Source organism: Nuphar pumila, chromosome 9 (genome assembly GCF_984573655.1).
Source record: "Nuphar pumila chromosome 9, dmNupPumi1.hap1.1, whole genome shotgun sequence".
Lineage (NCBI taxonomy): Eukaryota > Viridiplantae > Streptophyta > Magnoliopsida > Nymphaeales > Nymphaeaceae > Nuphar > Nuphar pumila.
In genome coordinates, this window is record NC_143257.1 from 9600926 (window position 1) to 9626477 (window position 25552).

At 39.7% G+C, this 25552-nt stretch overlaps 1 protein-coding gene across 1 annotated transcript; it reads left to right on the plus strand.

The window, feature by feature from the left end:
• The first annotated feature begins 15592 nt into the window (after window positions 1–15592).
• On the plus strand, window positions 15593–16809 carry LOC149828397 (uncharacterized). The gene has a single exon (XM_090016834.1). The coding sequence runs from the start codon at window positions 15687–15689 to the stop codon at window positions 16392–16394; it is 708 nt and encodes a 235-aa protein (XP_089872960.1). The 5' UTR covers window positions 15593–15686; the 3' UTR covers window positions 16395–16809.
• Window positions 16810–25552: the final 8743 nt, after the last annotated feature.

The following is a 25552-nucleotide window of genomic DNA, read 5'->3' on the forward strand; positions in this document are numbered from 1 at the left end:
TCACATATATTGATTCATACAAGTGTGTGTCTGCATGTACAAACCATAAAAACTGAATCTAAACAATACAAACAATAACAAAAGAACAATAATTGTTTCCACATCTCATGTGTGTGTGTGCATTTACATCCTTAATGTTTGAAGTTTACAATGTATCCTTCATGTCCAGACCTTAATGTTTGAAGTTTATAATACAAATTTACATTGACCAAATTTTGTCACATGAAGTCAATGTTGTGGATGTTGTCAATGGCACAATCATAGCTCATCAATGACCTTTTTTGCTTTCTCAAGAATGCCAGTTTGACTCTGTATCATATCCTTTAGCATGAGAATTTCTTAAAGTGCAAGAGCCAACTCTGCTTCCAATCCACTTAAGGTTCTTCTGTGCATTGCCCCAACTTTCTCCTCCTCCAGAAAGGCCCTCTTTGCAGAGAGATAACATGAAACCCGTTGAGTAGCTACAAAATTGTTATTGGTGGCATGTACTATGGATGACAAGCTGATGTCTTCGTTGTCCTCATGCCAGTCTTCAAGGCGCTCAACTTCATTCATGTTGTGCAACCAAATGTCCTTTCTCGTGATGTCCTTCACCCCCACAACCACATCTGCATTCTCCTTCTCCTTTGTGCCTTCATAAGGGCAGTAGTTTACCTATATTTCTTTCATGGTTAGGCCTATATGCATATATTTATAAAAAAAGCATAGAAAATATTAACAGCAATACTTACGTTTGCCCTGGTCAGCCTGCGCAGCAATATAGTGCATTTGGCACGTCTCTTGTGAGGATCCACCAATCTTTGGTCATGATTCTCTTCATTGCGTGATCGACTCCACATTGCGATACGTGAAAATTCAAGAACAAAGTCATGCATCTGGGGTCTTACAATAGATATGTGCTCTTATACCAAAACTTGCAAGGATTAATACAATGATTGATACATAATATGTATCTATAAATCAAAACTTTAGAATTAATATACAGTATGCAAGTATAATATAATGTTAAATAATATATGAGTATAAATCAAAAGTTTAGGTATAATAAAAGAATAAACCTTTAACAACACCAACATTCTGACAAATTTTTTTCTTCCACTTCTTGCACTATTCAAACTTGCATACAGGTGTGTATGTGAGGCTGCTCTCCATGCGCATTGATCGACATAATCCAGGTCTTGCAATAGTTTGCTATACGATGCATGAACCGACTTTCCACCAGTATTGCACTACAACAAAGCAGTAGATTAGCGACGACCACATTCCGTCGCTAATCCGTCGCTAACATGAGCTAAATAAGTAGAGCAATAATACTCTCACCTCCTTGTCTACCCTACTACCGACCTTCCCTCCAATACACGGTAGCTTTGTCTTCACCATCTTCGCCATACTGGGGTCATAGTGGCTCACAAGCCATTAAAACTTGATCCTTTCGCCTTCGAACACGTCATCCTTCGTTCTCAAATATATATCATACAAGTGCTTCAAATTTTTCCACCGTTGTCTGCTCATTGGCTCTTTATGGCACTTCAGTCTGGTGATTCATGTTATATACTCCAACGTAATGGTCATCTCAAGACCTCTGAACTGGAATGTGTTGGTTGTCGGATTTCAAAAATGCACAATGACATCTAAGAGGGGGTGAATGATATTTCATGGTGTGATCTCCAAGAATTTACAAAAATGATCTGATCTAGCAACTCTTTCGCTTCCTCCATTAGTGTTACAAACCAATGATGTGCTTGGTTCTAGTGGAATTGGTGCATATAGGATATTGGCTCTTTTGAATCAATTGATTGAGGATCCTATAATCAAAATTATTTTTTTTGGAATCGGTTAAATTAATCATTGAATTACACACATACAAATATGTATTTTTACATATTTCACACCTACATGACAAACTAATAAATTATTGAATATATATATATTTATATAAAATCAATGATCAAATATAAAATTGACAATAATTATAAAATAATAAATAAACAAAACACTTTTCCACGAGCACCAAACCTTCTTCCCTACTGTGACCTCTTCCTCGAAGCTTGCACTTTCTCTTCTGTGACATCAACCTCGTACTTCTGAAGAGGGTCCACATTAACCTCAGTCTTAGGGTTTGCATCCGATCCAACCACATGACTCTCACTTATATCCACTTCCTGAGAAGGGTCCACATTAATTTCGGTCCCTTGTTGAGGAACTTGCTTTGCCTCTTAATCTTCATCTTGCCACTGTCATTACAGGTGAACCCCATCTTTAGCTTAATCTATCAGGGCATTTATGTTAGCAATAACCTCAGTGCAAGCCAATGGGTCACCCACGCCCTCCTTATATGCTTTCGAGATGGGAAACAAGAATATGGCCATAAACTAACCAACATTTTCTTCACATGCTACCTTAGATATGGGTCACTTTGAAATTTGTAGTTATTTTTTTTCTCCTTATTGTTTGAGTGTAGCTTTTTGTGTTTATTGAGGGTGATTTTTTGTGAAAAATGTTGGACACCCACATTTTTTTGCTTTGGATGAGGCTCCCTCTCTATCCACTTGTGAATAGTAAGTTGTGCTTGCAAATGATCAAGATGACCTAGTTTGTAATTTTTTGTTGGATTTTGTTGTTGTGCTCCAACACTAGAAGATGATGTGGGTGTGGACCCCTTCGACATGGTCTTCTTAGTGGCCATATTGCATAAACAAATTCAAAATTTCCTATAATAACAAGACAAAGAATATTGAAAAGCAGTGTAAAAAATAAACAAGCTAATTGCGAGGATGAGTAAATCCCCTAATAAAATGGTCTTCTAACGACATGCTTATAATAAAAGCTACACAACGTATAAACAAACAAAGAACTAAAGGTAAGCAGGTTGGGCACCACTGGTCAGAGAACACTGTTAAAGATGTGCTTACCGAAAAAAAAAAGACATTGATGGTTCAACTATGATAAAGTGCTACCTATGAATAGTTGTCAGAAATAGTTGCCAAAAATAGTTTTCGAAGGGAAGTAGGTTGGGGACCACTAGTTGGGGTCCATAAAGAACCCTAGTTTAAGCAAAAATATTCCTAGGGTGCGGACAACAAATTTATATATGATTCGTGAACTTTGCAAAAAAAAGAAATATCACATATATGTCATAAATTTGCAAATATTTAAGTAGGATATTTATGATGTTGCAACATTCAATTTAAATTTAATGTGCAAATTCATGAAGTATATAAGAATAAGTAGAATATTTGCAATGTTTGGGTTTAATTTTTGCAACAATATTTATGTGAATTCGTGAAGTATATGCGAACAAGTAGGATATTTGTGATTTTAGTGATTTCAACCTAACCAACAAATATATTTACGCAAATTCATGAAGTATATGCAAAAAATATGATATTTATCATTTTAGTGGTTTCAGTTTCATCGAATGTTCGCAAATAAATTTATGTGAGTTTGTGAGGTTCGCATAAGAAAATGTGTGATTTTAGATTTAAGTGGGAGTTTGCACTAGCCAATAAATGGTAGAACTCTATCACAATATCCCATCAATCTACAATTATGAATGGTAGAAATGTCCTAACAAAGTTGGGTATTTGCAATTTTAGACATCAAAAGAATAGCAAAAATTTTAGGTTTTTTTAGGAAAACGTGTCAAATTAGTCATACAATATGGTAATTTTTTGTAAACGAAACAAAAATGTCGATAAGAAAGAAAGAAAAAAAAATACATTCAGGTGAAAAATTATAGTTCAAAAATCAAATACACCATGCTTTTTGTGAAGAAGAATGGTATGATCGAAATGGTACCAGCTTATGCATATGTTAAACAATCATAAAGAGACTTGAATTTGTGGGTAATCTTTGATTTTCACTCGCATGTGAACTAGTACTCATTCTAAATGAAAGCCAATGAGCCAAAGTAAATGATATGTGTCAATCCATAGTTACCGAAAGCTTTTGAAAACTTTGATAGCTTGATTTTGAATCTTCAAACTACATACTTTTGTCATGCTTCCTTGAATAATTTTTTGGTATTTATACCGAGAAACTGCCCTCAGGATCATAGACCTAATCGTGCTGGCTCTTCTTGGGGTACTTAAGATCACTATCCTAGGAGTGTAAAATTTTGTGGGCTTACCCCTTGCCCCTAGGGAGTTGCCATGCTTCATTTTGAGCAAGGGTTCAGTCCATGGGATTTGAACCTAGAGTGTCTGCCTAGCGGCCTAGACCGCATCCCACTTCACCAAACCCCTTTGTGGAACACTTCTCTGTATATGAAATTGAACTATGATTAATATTGGAAATGCATTTTTTATGTTAGAAATTTACTTTTTTTATGATTTTATTGTAAAACCATCATATATATGATATGTATTTTCAAACAAATTATGTGAAGATGTAATTAAGTAAAAATGAAAGTTTTGTTTTTTTTCTTTTCTAACCTTTATGGTAGCTTGCTTTCTCAACCATGTTGAATATCCATTTATGTTAGAAAGGCACTTTTTTTTAAATTAGAAAATTTATTTTTTAAAATTTTTATTATAAAACCAACATATGATAGGTATTTTTGGGGCAAATTAAGTGAAGATGTATTTAAGTCAAAAGTGCAAGTTTTATCTTTTCTTTTCTTTTTATGATCTAAGGGAAAAAACCCCATCACTGATCACACATTGGCTGGCCTCTCGTTAGTAAAACCCTTGAGGTGCCCTCGACCACCGTGGGGGAGTAAACCCAACTTTGACATTAGGGCAAGGGACGCCACTGGTGGGTTTCAAACTTGCAATATTCCATCAACTTGGTGACATTCACAAGTCGCCCCTACCAGATGAGCATAGCCTTTGTGGGTTTTATTTTTTTGTTTGTTTTCATTATCACTTCTTGCTCGCTTCTTCTTATCCTTTTTAAACGCTTCATAGAGTTTTAAGCTGCCAGGATAGTGATTATAAGTATGGCAGGTAGAACCAACATGGTTAGATCTAACCTATGGTCTTGGGGGCAGTTTCTCTATGTAAATATCAAAAAATAGCTTTAGGCATTGTTTCTTGGCAGCCATTTCTGATTGTAGCAACTGTGTCAATCCCAATATGTCAGTCTCGTCCTACTTCAGTTTTGTTTCTGCAGGGCATGACAGGTGATGATGGTTCCAATACAAATCTAAACCAGTAGTTGGTTAATCATAAATATTTGGGTTAGACTTGCCATTGTCTGTTGTCCCAAGAGGGAGGATCAATGGCGATGGAAGCGAAAGAAGGTGGCACAGAAAGGAATGAAAGAATAGACCTGGACCTGAAGGGTGACCTCCATTAATCACTAGGGGTAGGGTTAAAGTTGTCTCACCAAACTCTCAGATCCCCTCAGTCAATAGCGGCAACATTGATTCTCAGCCAACCCAGCCATTCACGTAATTGTCATGGGCTAGGGTGGTTGTAGGCAAATCAGAAACAACCACAACTCCAGTGATCGTCTACAACATAGATTCTAACGATGCAATGTCTAAGATAAGGATCCCAGCCGATCGTTACGCGAAACTACATCCAACCGCTCAAGTGGACAATGATAGCCGAGTTTCTAGGGAGAGAATCCAACAAAATGCTCGCCTATCAATTTATGTTCGAGCTGCTTAATGCTCAGTGGCCTACCATGCCGAGGAGAACACTATCTTCTCTCAATGATGGAATGTTCCTAATCTCGGTTCAGTCAGAAGAACACTACAAAATGATCACTCGAAGAGGCTCATGGAAGGCAGTGGGGATGACCTTGGTCACAAGTCGCTGGAAGCTGTAGTCCCTCATCAAGCTCCAAGTGCATACTTCTATCTCTATTTGGTTTCAACTTCCAGATTTTTTATTGGAGCTCTGGTATGAAGACATTTTCATTGGGATATCTTTGGATTTGAGAGGGGAATTCGTTGGAACAAATGTGTATATGAAGACCAAAGAAAATAGGCATTTTGCTAGGGTTAAGATGGAGGTGCCTCTAGGTCTGCTCTACCAATCTTTAGTGATGATAGAGGTAGAAGAGGGAGTCATCTATATCTAGGATGTCGTGTATTAGAATTTCATCTGATTTTGCACAAAATGCGGTTCAATTGCCCACTCAACAACTACCTGTAGCAATCAATCGACCCCGGTTCAAATGGAGGAGGACTGACAGTAGGGCTAGACGAAGGTTAAAATCTCTCATCAAGTCTGTCCCATATCAAACCCAGGTGAATCAAAGTCCAACAACTGAATGCAAACCAAGGAACAAAACGACCATATGTAGCCCACCCCAAAGAGAGAGAGAATATAATATTGCAGCTAGCCATCGATCCAAAGCCTGACAACTGCCCGAGATCAGTCGACAAGAGAATGTCTGATTTGGGTCACTCCCAATGATCGTCTACTCCTAGAGATGGTTTGCGTAGACATAAAGATCTACTCCCTGTTCATTGCAGCCCGATGGTGGTGGAGAAGAGCACTCCCTTGATGGCCACTCGCAAGAAGGATGAAGGGCGCCCTGAGAAGAATAATGCTTCAGTGAAAATAGGCCAAGGTCGGTCCCCAACCATCGATCTACCCTCTGCAATGGGCGACGAACTTCTAGCAGGCAAACCCAGCTTAAAGTGTAGGAAGGTTTCATCCATGGAGGACTACAGAATGCTATTGTCCGCCTGTACCATATCCAAACCATGGAAATTACATAGAGCTTGTGTCCTTGGAAAGGAAAAAAACCTCACTCAGAAAGTGATCCTCCTACAAACGTAAGAGTTTGAATATCTCCAAAAGTCTTCGATGCGAGCTCTAGCTCCTGATCGTTCCTGAGTCACAGCAGGATGATATGGATGCATCAAACCCTTTATAGTTACATTCCACCATGAAGTCCTTGTTGAAGGAGCAGGCATGAGAGCAGGAAGTGAGATCCCAAGCCAAATTCTCTGGAGCTCTTCACATAACCTCCAACAGTCATCGATGAAGCTGTTAATGTGGAACATTATAGGCTTGGGCCGGGGGTGGGCTCGAGTACTCACTCTAATTAGTCCATAGAAGAACATTGCATTAGAGTCAGGAAGGGCAGATATAATGGTCAATACTTGTTGTTTACTGCGAGGCAAACAAACTAACAAGAGTTCTCATCAGTCTATATTGCCTGAATTTTGTATAGTTTTGTCAATTTTGATGTTCAGAAGTACAAATATAATTTCAATTATACTATGAGAAGTCTCACTAAGTTAGCAAAGGAGGGAGTTAGAAAATCATGGAAGGATCACCCTCCTCCTTTCTGGGGTGAATTATAGCTTCACTGTATTTTTCACATTCAGATTTTAATGATATCTGGTAGGGGTCTGCCTAACCCCAACTTGCCTTTAAAAAAAAAAAAAAAACTTGCCATTGTCCACTAGGGATAAACTTTGTCTTCTAAGGCCAAGATGCTTGTAGGTCCAAATCAACCAACCAAAGTTGAAAACTTTGCTAGGGACGTCACAAATATCTAAGTTAGTGAAGTATAAAAGCATATAAATATGATTAAAAAATATGAAACTGTGGGCATCCCCCTCCCCCTTGTAGCCTATATCCAACTAAAGTTTTCCAACAACCTGCTCAACAAAGCCTATGGGTCATTATGAACCAATGGTTGTTTGAGTGTGCCAAATCGGATGATCATGACACCCTGAGATTTCTGTAACCCGTTTCCTTATCCTCGTATTATTTTTCTTGCTTTGGTTGATTCAATGGAGCACAAATATTGATTTCTATTGCCTAAATAAAAGGCTCGTAGATTATCCTAAAAAATAATAACAATGATAATAGAAGGCTGGTAGTGGTCTCAGTATATTGGTCCAGCTGCTCTCTTTTCCCATATTTTGAATTTTTTAAATTGGAATGTACATAGTTGCAATAAAAAGGTAAAACCCTCTGATCAAGTGATTTGGCCACACTCATGGGCATTATCAGTTGCCCAAACCGAAGTGTCGCCACTTTTTAAGGGCAAGGGGTATGCTCATGGAGTTTTATGCTGCCAAGACAGTGATCGTAAGTACGACAGGCAAAACTAGTGCGATTAGATCTCTGATCTTGGAGGCCGTTTCTCCATGTATATATATATATATATATATATATATATATATATATATATATATATATATATATATATATATATATATATATATATATATATATATATAAGTGATTTGGCAGCACTTTGCCATAAGAGCACCCTAAACATAGTGGCTGTCAAGTATGACATAAAACCTAACATAAAGTGCCTGGGAATAACATGCATGACATGAAACCACCACTATGCCAAAGATTCCACATTTTTTTTTTAATGACAAAGGAAAAACACTCCGAGTTGAGGACACGACTGTCCAATATTACGGACCCCAACCGAGATAAAGCAATGGCAGCCCCCATGCACCAGAGATACCTGAGCCTTAGCTTGAAACAAGATCACTCCATTGACCACATGGATAACCACTGCAGTAGGGAAGTTTTGGTACCTGGCTTAGCACGCATGACAACATTTGGATATGGTGAAAAACCATTCATCTGAAATTTCCTTCCTAAAATGTGGATAGAAAACACAAATTCTACTATTTTTACAATTCCACTAGATTACCAAACTTCATATCGTGCGCGCATGCGCGCACACACACACACACACAGGCTGGTACACTCACAGATAGGGGGTAGGCATTGGGCTGGCCCAGGCCCGTTTAGAGCTCGGCCCACCAGGCTTTAAGTGCGGCAGGGCTCAGAGATGATCCAGTTCTTAATAGGCTCAGGTTTGAAGATCAGCCCATGAGCTCATAGAGTCAATGTGAACCGGGTTGAGTCCAGCCTAATTAACAAGTTTCCAACTTATCATTCACCCAAATAATTATCTTTCTAGTTTTCATACCATTGATTCTTTAAAATAACAATTTAACCATTTTCTTTTTCTGAATTGACTGAATGTCGCTTTTTATGCTTATAGTAAAGTCGAATAAATAAAATTTTGCAAAAGGTTTTTTTATCACGTCACTCCAGTTGGCTCATTAAAATGACTCTTTAACCATCTCTATTTTCTAGATTGTTGAAAGTCACTCTTTATAAGGGTAGTGCAATTAAGTCTAAATAAGTAATTTCGTTAGGAAAAAGTGACTGGGGTTTTTTACCTGAGCATGTTGAAAAGGCATGCACTTATTGGAAAACTTATGTTAAACTGTAGGTTAAACATAAATTTTTTCATAAGTTAGGTGGTTAAACATAAATTTTCCCAACTTTTATTATTGGTCAGTATTCACTCTGTCCTCTAACCATAGTGACAAACGTTTTTATCGGCAATTTCTCGTTTTTCAAAAAACTCGAGAAATTGAAAAAAAACCATGAATCTTGCATTTTTTGGGCAAAATATCGGCAATAAAAAAGTAATTAAAAAATATAAAATTTATTTTTATTAGAAAATAATAATCAAGTTATTTAAAAATAAAAAAACATGATTTGTTCACGATAGATAACTGTTTAAAACGTAAATATTGCATTTAAATCACGGTATTTATGTTTTTTTCATAAATCTTGCAATATTTTGAAAATCTCATTAGAAATTGCCGTTTTAAACTTTCAGGCAATTTCTCGCGATATTTTCATGAGATTTTCATAAATCTCCCGATATTTGTCACTATGCCTTTAACACGTCACATGAGATGTATGGGGCAACCGTGCCAACTTTTGTGTAGTAGTCATTGTTTTGGAGAGAGAGAGAGAGAGAGAGACCCCTTTGAATTTTTTTTTAAACCTTTTTTTAGCAAACAAGACATGGTGTTTTCTAGAGGTAAAAGTGAATCCAAGAAAGTTTTACGCCGTCAGGACAGTGATCGAAGTTTTACGCTGTCAGGATAGTGATCGTAAGTACAGCAGGTTGAGCCAAGAAAATAGGTCTGATTATTGATTTTTTTTTTTGACAAAATTTGCCATCTAAGCCAGTAATCTTCTGATTAGGGATGGTAGCGGGGCGGGGGACAAGGTCTCCACCCCCGCCCTGCCTCAAGATTAGAACCTCCATCCCCGGCGGGGATGGATTTGAACCTTCACCCTCGCCTTCATCCCCGTTTCACGTCCTCCATCCCCGGTTCAAACCGGGATGAGGCGGGGCGGGGCTATTGAAGTGGCGGGGACTGGGTCGGGGCGGGGAAAAGTGTACGTCCATCCCCGCCTCCATCCCGGCCCGGACGAGGATGGATTTTAACCTTTGTCCCCGCCTCCATCCCGGCCCGGACGAGGATGGATTTTAACCTTTGTCCCCGCCTCCATCCCTGTTTCATACCCTTCATCCCCGGTCCAAACGGGGCGGGGCCATGCTTTCCCCGGGTCCACTGCCATCCCTACTTTTAATAAGAGTATTTTGTTGCAGGAGTTAGAGATAAGACGAAGGGGTCATCACCTTCTTCCTAAGTTTACTAATATTATTGGATTTTAAATATGAAATAAAAAATTTATAGGCTGCATTTGGTGCAGGATTGGTGGCATTTGAGATTTGATTTCAAACAAAGGTATAGTCCGCAATTGGCTCTCCCAATTAGAGCTCTAGATTTTTTTTTATGACAAGGAACTCTCCCCCAAGCCAGAAAAACGTGAATCTCTATAAAGAATTAAGTAGATCAATATTTCTGGGTTCTCCCAACCATATCATCCTCTCTCCTACTCCCAAACAGTGGCAGAGGAGGAGGAAACTTGGATTCGAATCTGATGCAAGAACCAATGGAGGTCGCCGCTTGTCTGGTAGGAGCAGCTAGTGCACGCCACCTTGTGTCGGGACATTGCATGTTCAAAACCCATTGGTATTGTTGTATAACTGGTAGGGGTCTGCCTAACCCCTTCTTGCTATTCAAAAAAAAAAAAAATCTTATGTAGAAGCGATAATATCTAGATCCACACAACCTATTGGATCGTTTGAGATTCATATTATTTATTTTGGTATTCGAATCATTTGTAATGGATCTTAGATTCAAGATCCAAGTTTTATTATATTAAGATGAGTTTTATCTTTCAAAGTGTTAGCAATTTAAGGAGTCTAATAGGATTAGAATTATTTACTTATAAATATAAAAAATTAAGATCTAATATCTTCTTATAATTTCTTATATTATTTTATTCTCTTGTAATTCGAGAACGGTTGTGATGGCCCTACGTCTCACAGTATCAGCCAAGTGGAATTATATGTAACATGTGTTCTTAAAATTACATGTTAGCTCAGCTGGGTGGTCAGGAATACTTGCATCCAACAATTCAAGGGTGCAACTCTCAATGCGAACCCTTTTGATAAAAATAATTTTTTATTTAAGTGAGCCAACTCGTGCTCAGCTTGTTTGGCTTGGCCCCATTTGAGCTGAGCTCAGCTCGCACGAACCATTCGAGCTGAGCCCAAACACTATATAGTTGTAAATGATCCAAGCCCGAACAACCCTTTTAAGGTTCCTTCAGCAGCCCTAGTTCCGGTTCCTTCGGATTTTTTTTCAAAAATATTTAGAAAAATGGCCTAAAATCATTTTCATTTGGTTTATTTTAAAAAAGTAACAATTTGAAAATCATAACATTTTTTTAATTCAAAAAATTTATTTGAAAAAGAAAAGTACAGAAAATGAAGCAAATGATGATAAATTAAAGTTTCAATCAAATTTTAATACATTTAATGTTTTAAAAATATCATAGCAAACAAATATGACCTAACCAAAAAAGAAAAGAAAAATGATAATGATACTACACTCTTGATTTATATAGATTTTATTCTCAAATCCCAAAACCAACTCTTGAATCAATGCTTAGCATGATCTAATTACCATTCTCATGCATTAGAGTTAGGGATGGCAGGGGAATGGGGGAAACGGGCCCCACCCTGCCCCGCCCCGTTTGGACCGGGGATGAAGGACATGAAACGGGGATGAAGGTTAAAATCAAAACCCATGCGGCGATGAAGGTGAGGATGAACTTACACTTTCTCCCACCCCGTCTCATCCCCAATCCTTCTAAGGGATGGCAATGGACCGAGGGGAAATGGAGCCCTGCCCCGCCTCACCCCCCATTTGGACCGGGGATGGAGGACATGAAACAGGAATGGAGGCGAGGGTGGAGGTTAAAATCCAAACTCATGCAGGGATGAAGGCAAGGATGGAGGTCCAAATTTTGAGACGGGGTGAGGGTGGCGACCTTGTCCCCCACTCCTGACCCCGTCCATTGCCATCCCTAACTAGAGTTGACTTAAATCATGCTCATCTGTTGAGTTTTCACTACCTTAAAAATTGAATATAATGTGGTATTAGAGATGATTAAATATATTAACATGGAAAATAAATCATGCTAAAGACATTTACGTGATTACACAAACAAGAGTTTGTACCACCACATGGTATCATGGTTTAAAATATAGTTCTCAAAAATAAGTACGAGTGAGTAAGTGAGGGATTAAAAGTTTCAGGTGCATTTTTTATTTAAAACACATATTGAAACTGTTCTAAAAAACACTAATACTAGTTTCTAACATACATTGATACAGTTTTTAAAAGAATTGGTAAGAGTTTCTCAAAAGTCTATACAAATTATATATTTTTATAAAAATACCTATAAATTAAAATGGTTAGACATTATATGTAAATAAATCATTATTACATAATAAAATTTCAGAATTTATAATCTTTTTATTATTCTTAATAAAAAAGAGTGCACTTATAAAATGAAATTGTTGTTTGTCTGAAAATTTTTAAGAGAAACAAACTTGATACTCATTTATAATATAATAAAAACATTTTTACATAAGATGGTACATGTTTCTTACTTAATTGAGACAAGTTTCTTAAACATTTGATACTTTAGTTTATGGTTTTATAAACCAGTTTTGTACCAATATCTGATACTAGTATGTCCAATACGCGATACGCAATACGTTATGGTGTATCGAGTACAAATGTAACTATGGTTCGGAGCCACAATAGATTTTAGTGCACACACACACATTCCTTTCATTATTCTGGTTAGTAAATGTAATTTTAGCCAATTTGCTTAATCAGGCCCATTAGTTAATCTCCTCACTAATTGATAAACTTGATAATTTTTTTTCATAGGCAATTGATAAACTTGGTAATTGCATGCAAGATAGGAGTCTTAAGTTGGTTGTGCTTATGAAGAAAAGGACATTAATCATATAGCTATTGGTTTGCATAGCTGTGTACGAAAGGTCTAGCCCATAGACTCGAACCGAGTAGGTGTGATATCAACGTGTATGGTCGGCAACAATTCCACATTGTTAAGCTTACAAGTCAAAAAATATTGTTTGTTTATAAATGTTTGTTTGATGGCCTTTAGCTTTATGCATCTTTTATCTCATTTTGGACGTGGAGGGCCAAGCTAATGTTTTTGAATAATGTTGTCCAAAGCATGGAATAGGGTTGTCAATGGGTAGGGTTTGGTTTGGACCCAGGTGGGAACCAGACTTGGATCAGATTTTTGGGTATGATATGGGGTTCAGACTTGGGTTTAATTGGGTTCATTATAAGAAAAACCATTTTTGGACTGGATAAGAATTACATGAACCAAACCCAAACCATACCTGATAAAACCATATTTTTTATCATTTTTACATTGAAAAATTATGAGTCTTAATCGAAACTAAGGTTGGGTACGGGTCAAGTATAAAATTTCACAAACTACACCTAGGTCCATGTATTAATCAGACCTTCAGGTCCGGACTCGGGTCTTAATCGGCTCTTCTTAATTATCACCATACTTGGACCCTATAGGATTTGATTCGGGTCGGGTCTGAGTAAACCAGGCCCGCTGACAGCCCTACTTGTGAAGTCAACCAGATGCAAGTCATGTAAAAACACGAGCCCTCAATGCAAACGGTTCGAATCTAGAACAACTAAATTCATGGGGGAGTCCGACTTGATAGGATATGGAACAATAAAAAATTACAAACCTCCATTCTGGATCTGACCCATTTGCATTGCTGCCTCAAGTGTACGATGGCTTCTTGTGTGTGTGGTGACCGTACTTATAATATGCTTTTTGAAAATATTTAAAGATTGCTTCCCTACAAAATTACAGTACTCGGTTGTGTCAATGGGTAGGGTTTGACATGGATCCGACTAGTACCAAACTTTATAAGGATATGGTTTGGTAATAAATGAAAAGGTCCTAAAATCCAGGTTGGACCTTATGGGTCTGATTAATATATGGAACTGGGTATGGTTTGTGAAATTTCATACCAAAGACCCAAGTTATGACTAAGATCTGTTCTTTTTTAATGTAACAAAGATTAAAAAAATATATTATTTATATGTAATCCTTATAAGATCCAGGTATGATTTCGCTTATGTCATATTAGATTTAGACTCGGATTCATACCCGGTACCATCATATCAATGGTCCGAATCAAACCGGAACAGTTGACACCCTTACTGCCGATATACGGTCATCGACATGGGGTTTTCCCTTGGCCCAGTAGAAGGGAAAAAAAATTGTAAATTTCAGCATTGTGCATGAAACCTAGGGGTGGCAATCGGGTCGGGTTGGCAGGTCAGCATACCTCAACCCGAACCCGACCCGTTTATTAAACGGGTCGAAACACAAACCCGACCCATTTATTAAACGGGTAACCCGACACGACCCGCCAACCCACTTAATAAACTGGTTGGGTCGGGTAAACGGGTTGGCAGGTTAGCAGGTTAGGTTGGCGGGTTGGCGGATTGGCGGACGGGTTAGTGGGTTGGCGGGTTGACCCGCCCGCCTAACCCGTTTATTAAACTGGTCAGCCGGGTTGGCATACCCCTAACACGAACCCGACCCGTCTAATAAATGGGTTAGGCGGGTCAACCTATTTATTAAACGGGTTCATTTTTGCCCAATCCGAACCCGCCTAAGAGGCGGGTTGGCGGGTCGGGTCAGGTTTTGCCACCCCTAATGAAACTGGGTTTGGCTATATGGCCGGGGCGACTCATGTTTTCAGATCAGATCCTACCAATTTTTTTCGGTCTTTGGTGCATCAATGGCATCCACAAGACTAGGGATGGCAATGGGGAGGGGCGGGGCGGGGGACAAGGTCTCCACCCCCGCCCCGCCTCAAGATTTTATCCTCCACCCACGCCTGCCTCCCTGGCGGGGATGGATTTTATCCTCCACCCCCTCCTTCATCCCCGTTTCATGTCCTCCATCCCCGGTTCAAACGGGGATTAGGCGGTGCGAGGGAGGGATATTGCGGGGAAAAGTGGTCGGGGCGGGGATGAGGTGGGGACGGGGCGGGGCGGGGAAAAGTGCATGTCCATCCCCGCCTCCACCCTCGGACGGGGATGGATTTTAACCTTCGTCCCCGCCTCCATCCCCGTTTTCATCCCCGGTCCAAACGGGGCAAGGCGGGGCCGGGCGGGGCCCCGCTTTCCCCCGGTCCACTGTCATCCCTACACGAGACCCCCGACGGATCCACTCTCCTAGCACACGTCATGTCCACCGTGGATTACACGTCACGAACCACGTGCCAGCGGCGATAACTGGCGGCGAGAACTCAGGCTGACATGGCCGTTCACGCAGATGGGCTCCACAAGCGAAAGCCTACCTTTTTGAACGGCAAGGCCTAATTCCCCCCCTCCACCTCGCTGCAATTGTTGATTCCTCTCTCTCTCTCTCTCTCTCTCGATGGTCTAGATTCCGACAGCGTGAGGCTTGACGGAAAAGGGATTTTCCGACGGAATGGGTGGCGAGATCCCGGCCGTCCCACGCAGGAGCAGAATCTCCTCGGCTATTCGCTTCCTCGGCATACTGAAGCAGCCCGACTTAGACTCCGGGGCCCTGGAGCTCAACGAGAGCGACGTCGTCTGGTCCGGCGACTTCTCCTACCCGTCTGCCCCCCTTCGGTCGTCGGAATCCTCCCGTACCTTCGACAACGGCACCAAATCCGCTGCCTCGTCGCCAGCGCCGCCTTCTCCCGTCGCCTCTGGCGGGAGCCGACGCGTGCACGCCTTCAGGCCGGAGCGTTTTGGCCTCTCGGCCGCGCTCGCCGGCGAGAACCGGTCGTTCGTGCAGCGGAAGGCCGCGCTCAACCCGCTCCTCTCCTCGGCGCGCAACTTCGTCCCGCCGGTGCCGGTCCCGCGTTCGGGCTCGGATGATTTCTCCGGCGGGAGCGGGGGGTCTTCCGGTAAGTACCACCAATCGGCGCCGATGAACGTGCCGGTCTGGCCCGGGGGGAAGCCGGGGCCGGTGAACCTGTCCAGCTTTGCTGAGGAGGAAGACGAGACGGACGACGAGATGCTGCCGCCCCACCTGCTGGTCGCTCTCCAGTCTGAGAGGTCGCACAGGACGACGTTCTCCGTGTTCGAGGGGGTGGGCCGAACCCTAAAGGGAAGGGATCTCCGGCGGGTGCGGAACGCCGTTTTCCAGAAGACTGGTTTTCTGGAATGAATCCGTTCACCTCTGGTTTCTTCCGTTTTCCCCTCTTCCTGTCTTTCCTTCTCTACATAGACTTCTTCTGTGAATTGTGGGCTCTTATTTTCCTCCTCTTGTGTATTGAGTTCTTCTAACATGGGGAGCTGTAGACTGCAGTTATTGGGTCGTAATTAAAATAGGGTGGCTGGTGGTGTAATTTTGTTGTAGTAAGGATGAAGGATAAAGATCGCCTTTCCTGTTTTGTTTTTTTTTCTGGCATTTGAACTGCGATCATAGTGTAAGAAATAAACGTGGTTTTCTTTTTCTTGGCATTTACATGAGGTTTGCGTTGTTGGTTATTTTGAAATCCTCCTTTTCTTTGTCTCCTCTTTTCCACGGGTTGCTTTCTCGAGTGTACTTCTTGGTTCAACTTGCCATTGGTCTTGAACAGTGGAATTGTGCGATAACATGATTCTCACTGGTGGCTTAACTTTAGGTTTTATGTAATTAATGTGTTTGGATGTGAAAAGACGTTGCCTTTTAGAAGTTTTTTTTGCTTTTGGCTCAGCGCATTCTTGCTGTTTCTTCCATTTGAAGCCGTTTCATCACTTCCACTTTCTGCATTTGAGGCTTTTGGTGACTCTTTTTTTGTCTGTTAGTCTCGCTATTTTATACATGGTTTCGGTTTGCTTATGCTTGTCTTCCTCTTTTAATCCTTGGATTCCTGTTGTAAGATGAATTTGAGGTGGTCAAGTTAATACTGATTCTGACATGAAAGCTACGTTTCACCAACTATTAACATGTTTGTTTGTCTTTTACATGTTTTTTTTTGTGTGCGTCTGTGATTGAATGATTTTCATCTGCTGTCTGAGACTTTCATTATTCCGTTTATTGTTGCACTGTATGCCGATGTAGTGAAGTGACTGTTCATTAACTTTTTCGCCTAGCTGTAAAACCCCCCTCAGGTCGCCGATGTAATAAAGTGACTGTTCATTAACTTTTTTGCCTAGCTGTAAAACCCCACTCAGGTGAAGTCGCTGGAGGAGATAAACATCAAAAAATAAAATAAAAAAAACGAAAAACAAAGAAACTGTTTTTCATTTGGAAAAACCGTTTCAAAAATTAGATAGGGGTGAGGATAAATCTCACCCCCGAAATCCGCAGGAGAGGAGCGAGGTTTATCCTCAACCACTCACCCTGCGTGAGGGTTATAAAAACCCTCATGCAAGCCCTTCTCCCGCACCCTATATATATATATATATATATATATATATATATATATATATAGAGAGAGAGAGAGAGAGAGAGAGAGAGAGAGAGAGAGACTTACCGGCGATGGCAGCGAGGTAAGCCTCCACCCTCCTCATCTTCTTCTTTGTTCTTCTTTTCTGTTCGAGCAAAAGCGAGCCTGCAGCCATTGCTGCTGACGAGTTGCAGGAAAACGGAAAAAAAGATGATGATGATGAGAAACAGAGGGGGCCACCGGTCCCGGCAACCAGCTGACGTCGATGGCCGGCCCCGACGGCCGACCCGTGCCCGGATGAGAGCAGAGGAGAGCGTCAGTAGGAGCCGACCCCTCTGCACCTAGGAATCGGAAGGGGCTCAGCCCCTTCCGCTCTTTTTAATAGAAATCGGGTCGGTCCGGGGTCAACCCAGACCAGGTCGGTCCGGGGTCAACCCGGACCGAACCGGGTCGGTCTGGCGTGACCCAGACCAAACCCACCGGTCTGGGTCACGCCCAGACTGAGCCTTCATTCAAAAAAAAAAGAAAAAACAAAGGGTTGAGTCGGTCTGGAGTGACCCATACCTAACTGGGTCGATCCAGGTTGCACCCAGACCGAATCGAGACGGAAAATATATATACATATATATATATATATATATGTATATATATATTTATATATATATTTGGTTTGGGTGAACCGGTCAAGGTCGAACCGGTTCAAACCCAAACAAGTTTGGATGAAACCGGTTCATGGGTAATCGGTTCAGATCAAATCGGGTTTGAGCCGAACTGGTTTGATCCAAACCGGGTCTGATTGAATCAGTCCAGTCTTACTGGATCAGGGTTCTTGGTTCAGATCCAGTTGAACTGAACCAGACCTATTATGGATCCAATTAGATCAGTCTCGGGTCTAGACCTAGTCAAACTGGTCTGGATCTAGTCAGACTGTTCTAGATCCAATCAGACAGGTTTGGATCCAGTCAGACTATCTCAGATCCAGTCAGGTAGGTCTAGATCCAGTCTGAATATTCTGGATCCAGTCTGAATGTTCTGGATCCAGACATGCAAGTTCGGATCTAGTCAGACTGTCCTGGATCCAGTCAGACTATCCTGGATCCAGTCCGACTGTCCTGGATCAAGTTGAATTGTATTGGATCCAGATCACAATTGGATCTAGATCGGGTAATTATAGAGTTACACCGAAATCCAAAATTTACCAAGATATCCATTTGGATACTCGAGATCCATTTCAGTAAAATGGATATAACTTTGCACTCTGAACTCGGAATGAAGTGAGATTTGGTGTGTTGGACTCGTATGGTAGAGAGGAATCTACTAGTACATGATATTTAATCAAATTAGTAATACAGAAATCGAAGGTTCATGATTAAATTCAAGGAGTATTTTGGTAATTTAGTAATAATGTATGAAGTTTTGTGCATTAACATGAACATCTTATGTAACCAGATCACATTATTGGAGCTTCGTGAAGCTCAATTTTGGAGAGATCACAGATTCGCCTTCAAGGTAAGGGATGTTATAAGTAATTTTAGATATAAATAAACATTTTTCACGTTGCTTGTTATTATGGTGTTACAGATGTTATGTGATTAACATGATAGTTTTGAGTGAGACCATGACATGCATAAATTTCATGTTTGACATTATGAGTTAATTTATATACATGTTTATTGTGATATGCATGTTAACTGTGATATGTCATGCATGATAGGAAGAAATTGAATTATGATTGCATGTTTATATGATCATTAAATATCATGCATTGTGGTGAGACCATGTTTAGATTAGAGTCTCATTTAGTCTATTCATGTTGTATGAATGAATATTTTGAGATTAGTACACATGACCCTTTAAATTCCGGAAGTGGCGACCTATGACAAGGGCTATCTGGTTCGCGGCCAGAGTGCAACCACCACGGAGAGTGGGCCACCGGTGATTTAACGATGTAGAGACACTACATCATTGTGTGCTAAGTGAGAGAGGTGTGAGTCTTAATGTTATCATGAGATTAAGAATTATTGAGATCAGTCACGACATCACTCGTGAGAGAACGAGTTAATTATGAGTTTGAGAATGCGGTTCAATGTGTAAACTTAGTTATGACTTAGGGTTACACTCACACTGGTTTGAGACTCTGGAGGACCATGGATGATTGATAACCATCATGGTTAGGATATAGCATGAACCATATCGAGATTGAGAGCTTGACCTCCCGACTAGCTACCGGTGGGGTTCCTGTAGTGGTTCACTGCAGTGCCTAGTGGTCCGGGGACCACTGGGAGTGTATGGTTCATTGTCTGGACAACATGTAAAATTGAGGTATTCTACGGGGTTGCTACGCCCATAGACGACTATAACCGATATAGCCGACCTGGTGACAGTTGTTGTGAGAGAGTGTTTGAGATAGTTAATGGGGGGTAATTAAAATATATCAACTTGTGTGGTGTGTCGAAAACTAAAATAAGATTAGGGGCTTAGAGCAACTTAACCTTTTCGGCAGAGCATTTGGTATATTTCATTTTCGTGTCATTGAATAAAATGTATTTGATTTTCTTTTGTTATGAATGATGAACATTGTAAGAAAAAAGTTGATTATGGGAATAAACTGAAAAGATTTTTTTTAGCCACGTTTTCTCTGTGTAAACTTTGTACTATTCTCTCTGGGAAGTAATACCAACCGAACTCGGACTCCTGAGGTTTCAGATCGAGGTGTTACAAAGTAGTATCAGAGCCAAGTTTACACAGAAAGAGGTTCATCATTCATAATAAAAAATCAATGACAAGATATAAGTCTTTGCTCGAATAAGGCACGTTAGTGATTAGATTATTGTGTGATTAAGAATGACTAGCAAACGAGAAAACCATGACGACCCAAGGGCTCAAGACCTTGTTGAGCCTCCCGTCGGAGGAAGAGAGGAGTTCATCGTTGTAATGGTGATGGCCACTGGAGTCATCACAAGTATGACTCAAGTGGTTAGAGATCTGACACCACAACCTCCTCCAATCTACATTATAATTGGGGATGAAGGCTCGTACCTTCAAGACTACCCCTACACTACTCAGGGGCGTCAACCACCACCTTATGAAAATAGGAATCGTCAGTTCAACCGTCAGAGGGCGAGGTCTGCATGTGGGCGGATGATGAAAAATTTGATGGTGGCTCGAGGAGAAATCGGGAGAAGAGCATCTCCGAGCATAAACCTTATGCCTCGGGCAGGGCCTCGTATGGCCAGCGTGCGGGGACGACATATGTCCCGAGCGAGCTATGTGACTGCCATGAGTAGGGGCAACCAAAGAGTTTCACCTCCAGTCTGAGAGTTTCTGTCCGAAGAAACTCAAAGAGCTGCATTTCAGGCAGCTCGACAGGCAGCGGAAGCCAACCGAAGCGACTCAAGGTTTGGGCAAGGATGAGCAACATCAAGGAGTTCGGAAGAAGAAGGCGAGGATGAAGACCCGATTGATAATCCAGCCTCACCTACATACACTTCTGCCACACCTACCCACACATCTTCCTCACCCACTTATACTCCTGCTTCGCTCCAGTACGACCTAAACGCTCCTCCTGAGACTCACCAGCATCAGGCTCAAAGGAACATAGGGAATAGGCCATGCTTCGGATGGATTGAAGAATGATTAGGATTAGCTAGTTCGTTTAGTCGAGTCATATTGTTTGAATTGTATTATTTCTTTTTTCCTTACTAGTGATGTTCTCGTACATTTATGAGAATTATGAATAGAATAAAATGAATGATTTTTATATACTGTATGATATGTGACGAAATTTTATATAAGTACCAACGAATCACGTGATAATAAATTTCTCTGTAGTATCAATGGCCATTCACAGGAGAATATCTTACCTATCAAAGAACACAATAGCGGTCAGGTGAGAAAAGGAGATCATTGGCGGACCGTCGCGAAAAGCACCCTCATCATCCCCTACTACGGAAGGGACACAAGTTCAGGAAAGTCACGCGGCAACTCACACACTGGAGAGATATACTCCACGAGAGGGTAGAGAAGTATGTATGGAGATTCCACCTGGATCACCGATGAGTCAAAGTACAAGAATACCACCAGAATACACTACGAATCACATATTGTATGAACTTCTGCAAACGACCCGAGCCCAACAAAGTCAACCTCAGACGATGATTTCTGACATCACCTCATGGGCTGAGAGGTTCAAGAACATGCAATCTCCGCTCTTCGATGGCACTCTTGACGTGATATGACATATATTGTATCATGTTCTATATACTAAGGATCATTTTTGCAGCACCTAGATCATTCATCTCAAATTCAGAACTCAATATATTATTTAAAGCATTAATATAAAAAATATTCTTGATTGCAATCAATGTATCATTAACATATAAACCCAACACTACAACGTATCAACCAACTTATGATAATAAACACAAGAATCATAATTGCTACAAACATAACCATGCTTAATCATGCAAGTATCAAACCTTTTATACCATTGCCCAGGAGAATGCTTAAAAGCATAAAGTGATTTCTTCAACTTACAAGCATAGTTCTAGTTTTCATGACCCTTCTTCTCAAATTCTTCTAGTTGGTTCATGTAAATATCCACTTCTAAATCACTGTGTAGGAAAACTGTTATTTATTTTAACTTCAAATGAAACATAGCCACCAAAGCTAGCAACAAACAAATAGAGGTATGTTTTATAACTGTAAAAAATACCCCATTATAATTAATACCTTTCTTGTGAGAAATCCCTTTGCAACTGGTCTGACTTTATATTTATGAGACTTCATGAAATGTTTTTTTCTTTTGTATCACCCATTTGTACCTAATGAATTTTTTATCCTTTAAAACTTTCACCAAGTCCCCTATATGATTCTTATGCAAATAATGCATCTCATCCTTCATAGAATCCAACCACTTTGCATTGTTTTCTGCTTCAATGACCTTTTAATAATTTTATGAATCCTCAGATCCAACTAAAGTGCATAACCGACTACATCATCTCCTCTGTAGCAAATACGTGACTGAATTTTTTTTCTCGACCTATCCTTTGCAATCAAATATGAAGGTATCTCTTAAAGTGAAACATCATCATGTGAATATACTTGTGACAACTCTTCTCTAGATATTTCTCCATTCTCTTTGTTTTGTCCCTATAGCTCCACGTGCATCGAAGCTTTATCACATTTCTTCTTATTATCGACTTCACTTCTATTTGCCTTCAACATGGAGTTCTCATCAAAGACACTACCATGACTAAGAATAATCCTTTTGGCATCAGGATCCTAAGGTTTGTTACTCTTAACACATTTTTCATAGCTCATAAAAATACATTAATGAGACTTGAGATCTAACTTGGTGTGATGACCATTCTGCACATGAACATGTGCAAGACAACAAAAAATCTTCAAATTCAAGTCATCTACAGGCTTGCCACTCCATACCTCTTCTGGACTCTTCAAATCTTCATGTATTGTAGTAAATGATATATTAATAAAGTACGCAATCACATTAACTACATCAGTCCAAAACTCCTTTCTTATAAGGTCAACACACAATCTCATGTATCTGGTCATCTCTAGCAGCGTCTTCATCTTTGTTGCCACTCTTCTGCTGATGAGTCTCAGGAGTGGTAAAGCGTCTTGTGATCCCTTCTTTCCTACATAAGCTTTTGAACTTATAAGAAGTAAATTCATCCACATTATCTGATCTTGGGCACTTGATATATTTTTTAATTTGTTTTTCTACCTCTGCCTTCTATTATTTAAATTTCATAAATGTCTCTAACTTGTACTTCAAAAAGTACACCCAGACCTTACGAGAGTAGTCATCTATGAATGACAGAAAGTACAATTTGCACCAACTTTAGACTTCACCGGGGATAGTCCTCGTACATCTAAATGTATGTACTTAAGAGGATACCTTCTCTTATGCATACCTGTCTCAAATTTGACTATGTATTACTTGCCAAGAACACAATACTTGTAAAAATCCAACTTACGTGATTTTATGTCATGCAATAAATTCTTTTTATGAAATTCAATCATATCTTTCTCAGTCATGTGACTGAGTATCATATGCCAAAGATCAATATTGTCTTCCTCTATAGAAGACGACATAACAACAACTCCAACTATGGTTGTGTCAATAAGTCAGTGCAGGTTACTTGACTTTTCTCCCTTCATCAATACAAGTGCACCTCTTGTAACTTTCAAAATCTCATTGCTTACACTAAATGTGCAACCTTTGGAATCCAATATACTCAAAGATATGATATTTTAACCTGCTATAATATGGTGATTGTCTGCACTCCTTAGATTGTCTCTTACTTTCATTTAGTATCTTGATAATCAAGTCTTCACTTTTTTTATCATTCAAAGAAGCCTTATCAAACATCTCATTCAAAAGCAAAACAACAATTACATCATCAAATTTAATAGCTTGTTTCCCATATAAAAGTATAGTCTTCAAGTTTGCATATTTAAGGCACAAAGACTTTCAAAGAATTGACTTATCATCTTCATCAATCACTACATATACAACTTACAATTTTATTAAAAGCATTCAAGTGATTCAGAACACTAGTACCTTCCTTTATTCAAAACTCATAGAGTTATTATTTTTAATACAACTTATTAAGTAGAGACCTGTCATATATAAACTCCTCAATTCTTTCATAACTCTTTATCTTATTCAATTTTTAGCACATTATACATGATATCATACGAGAGAGTCTGATTGTGCTCGCAACACTAAAATTGAACTACTTTAAATCTTCATTACCCATTGCGGGTGTTAAAGTGGTGGCTTGTTGCCCATCGGCTACCATCGTCAATTTCATCAATCCGCTCATTAGAGAATAAACCATGTTCGATCAAAAAATCTTCTAGGCAAAAGTTCTCTTTGCCATCAAATTTTTTTACCTCAAACTTGACACTTGATATTTTTTAGGCCATATCAAATCCTTATAAAAGAAAAAAATATGGCTTTAATACCAATTTGTTATAGTTTTAAGGTCAAACACAATCTAGAAAAATGTTCGAATCTGATAGAGCATGAAAGAGAACACAAATTACCTAAAGATAAGCAAAAATAATAATCAACCACAAGACAAGAAAATTTATGTAAGTCGGCGATGTACTTACATTCAGATGATCTTATTAACGAGAAACAATCACTGTACAAAAAAGATATGCAAGAGTATAAACGAGAAACAAAAACACTTATGGATCGGTTCATCAAATAAACCAATGAGTGCATCCAAGCCAAGATGAAACACCCAAGAATACCTTATTGACGGTTTTCAACAGATGACAAAAACCCACATTGTTTACTCTGAGAAGTTCTTAGTTTTCTCACAATACCACCACCGTACAAAACATAAGTTGCACTCTCTCTCACTTTTCCTAATGTAATGGGAAAGTCCCCAAAAAGAAAAGGAGTCTTCGTGGGCTCAAAAGAAATGTAGCATGTGGGTCCCATGGTGGACCTCAAGCCACAAACAGACAAGTAACCATGCACAAATTTATTTATTTATTTTTATGACAAGGAACCCTCATTGAAGGGTGGGAAAACCCTGGGTGGGGCCCCAAGACCACCCTTCCTTATATGGCCCACATCTGAAGGCTATAGACTAGCATTTGTATAATAGCCCGTCATGTGGCTGAGCTCTAGATAAATAAAAGGTTATGTTAATTTTTTTTAATAAAGATATAAAAATAGGTACACATTTAAAACAAATTATTATTTTTACTGAAAATATGTATATGAAAATGATTAAAGTCAACACATATCCTTCTAGGCAATGTTGCCAGTATCGAATCACCTTGAATTGGCCGATTTGTATTGAATCTGCCCCAAGATCCGAAACAGGGCTGATTTGGCTTATTTTTTCAAAAGTAGTTAAAAATAATTAAAATGTTTTAATATTACTTTAAAATTTACTGACACATG

Coding starts and splice junctions, on each gene's coding strand:
- LOC149828397 (XM_090016834.1), top strand. CDS start 15,687: ATGGGTGGCGAGATCCCGGCCGTCCCACGCAGGAGCAGAATCTCCTCG.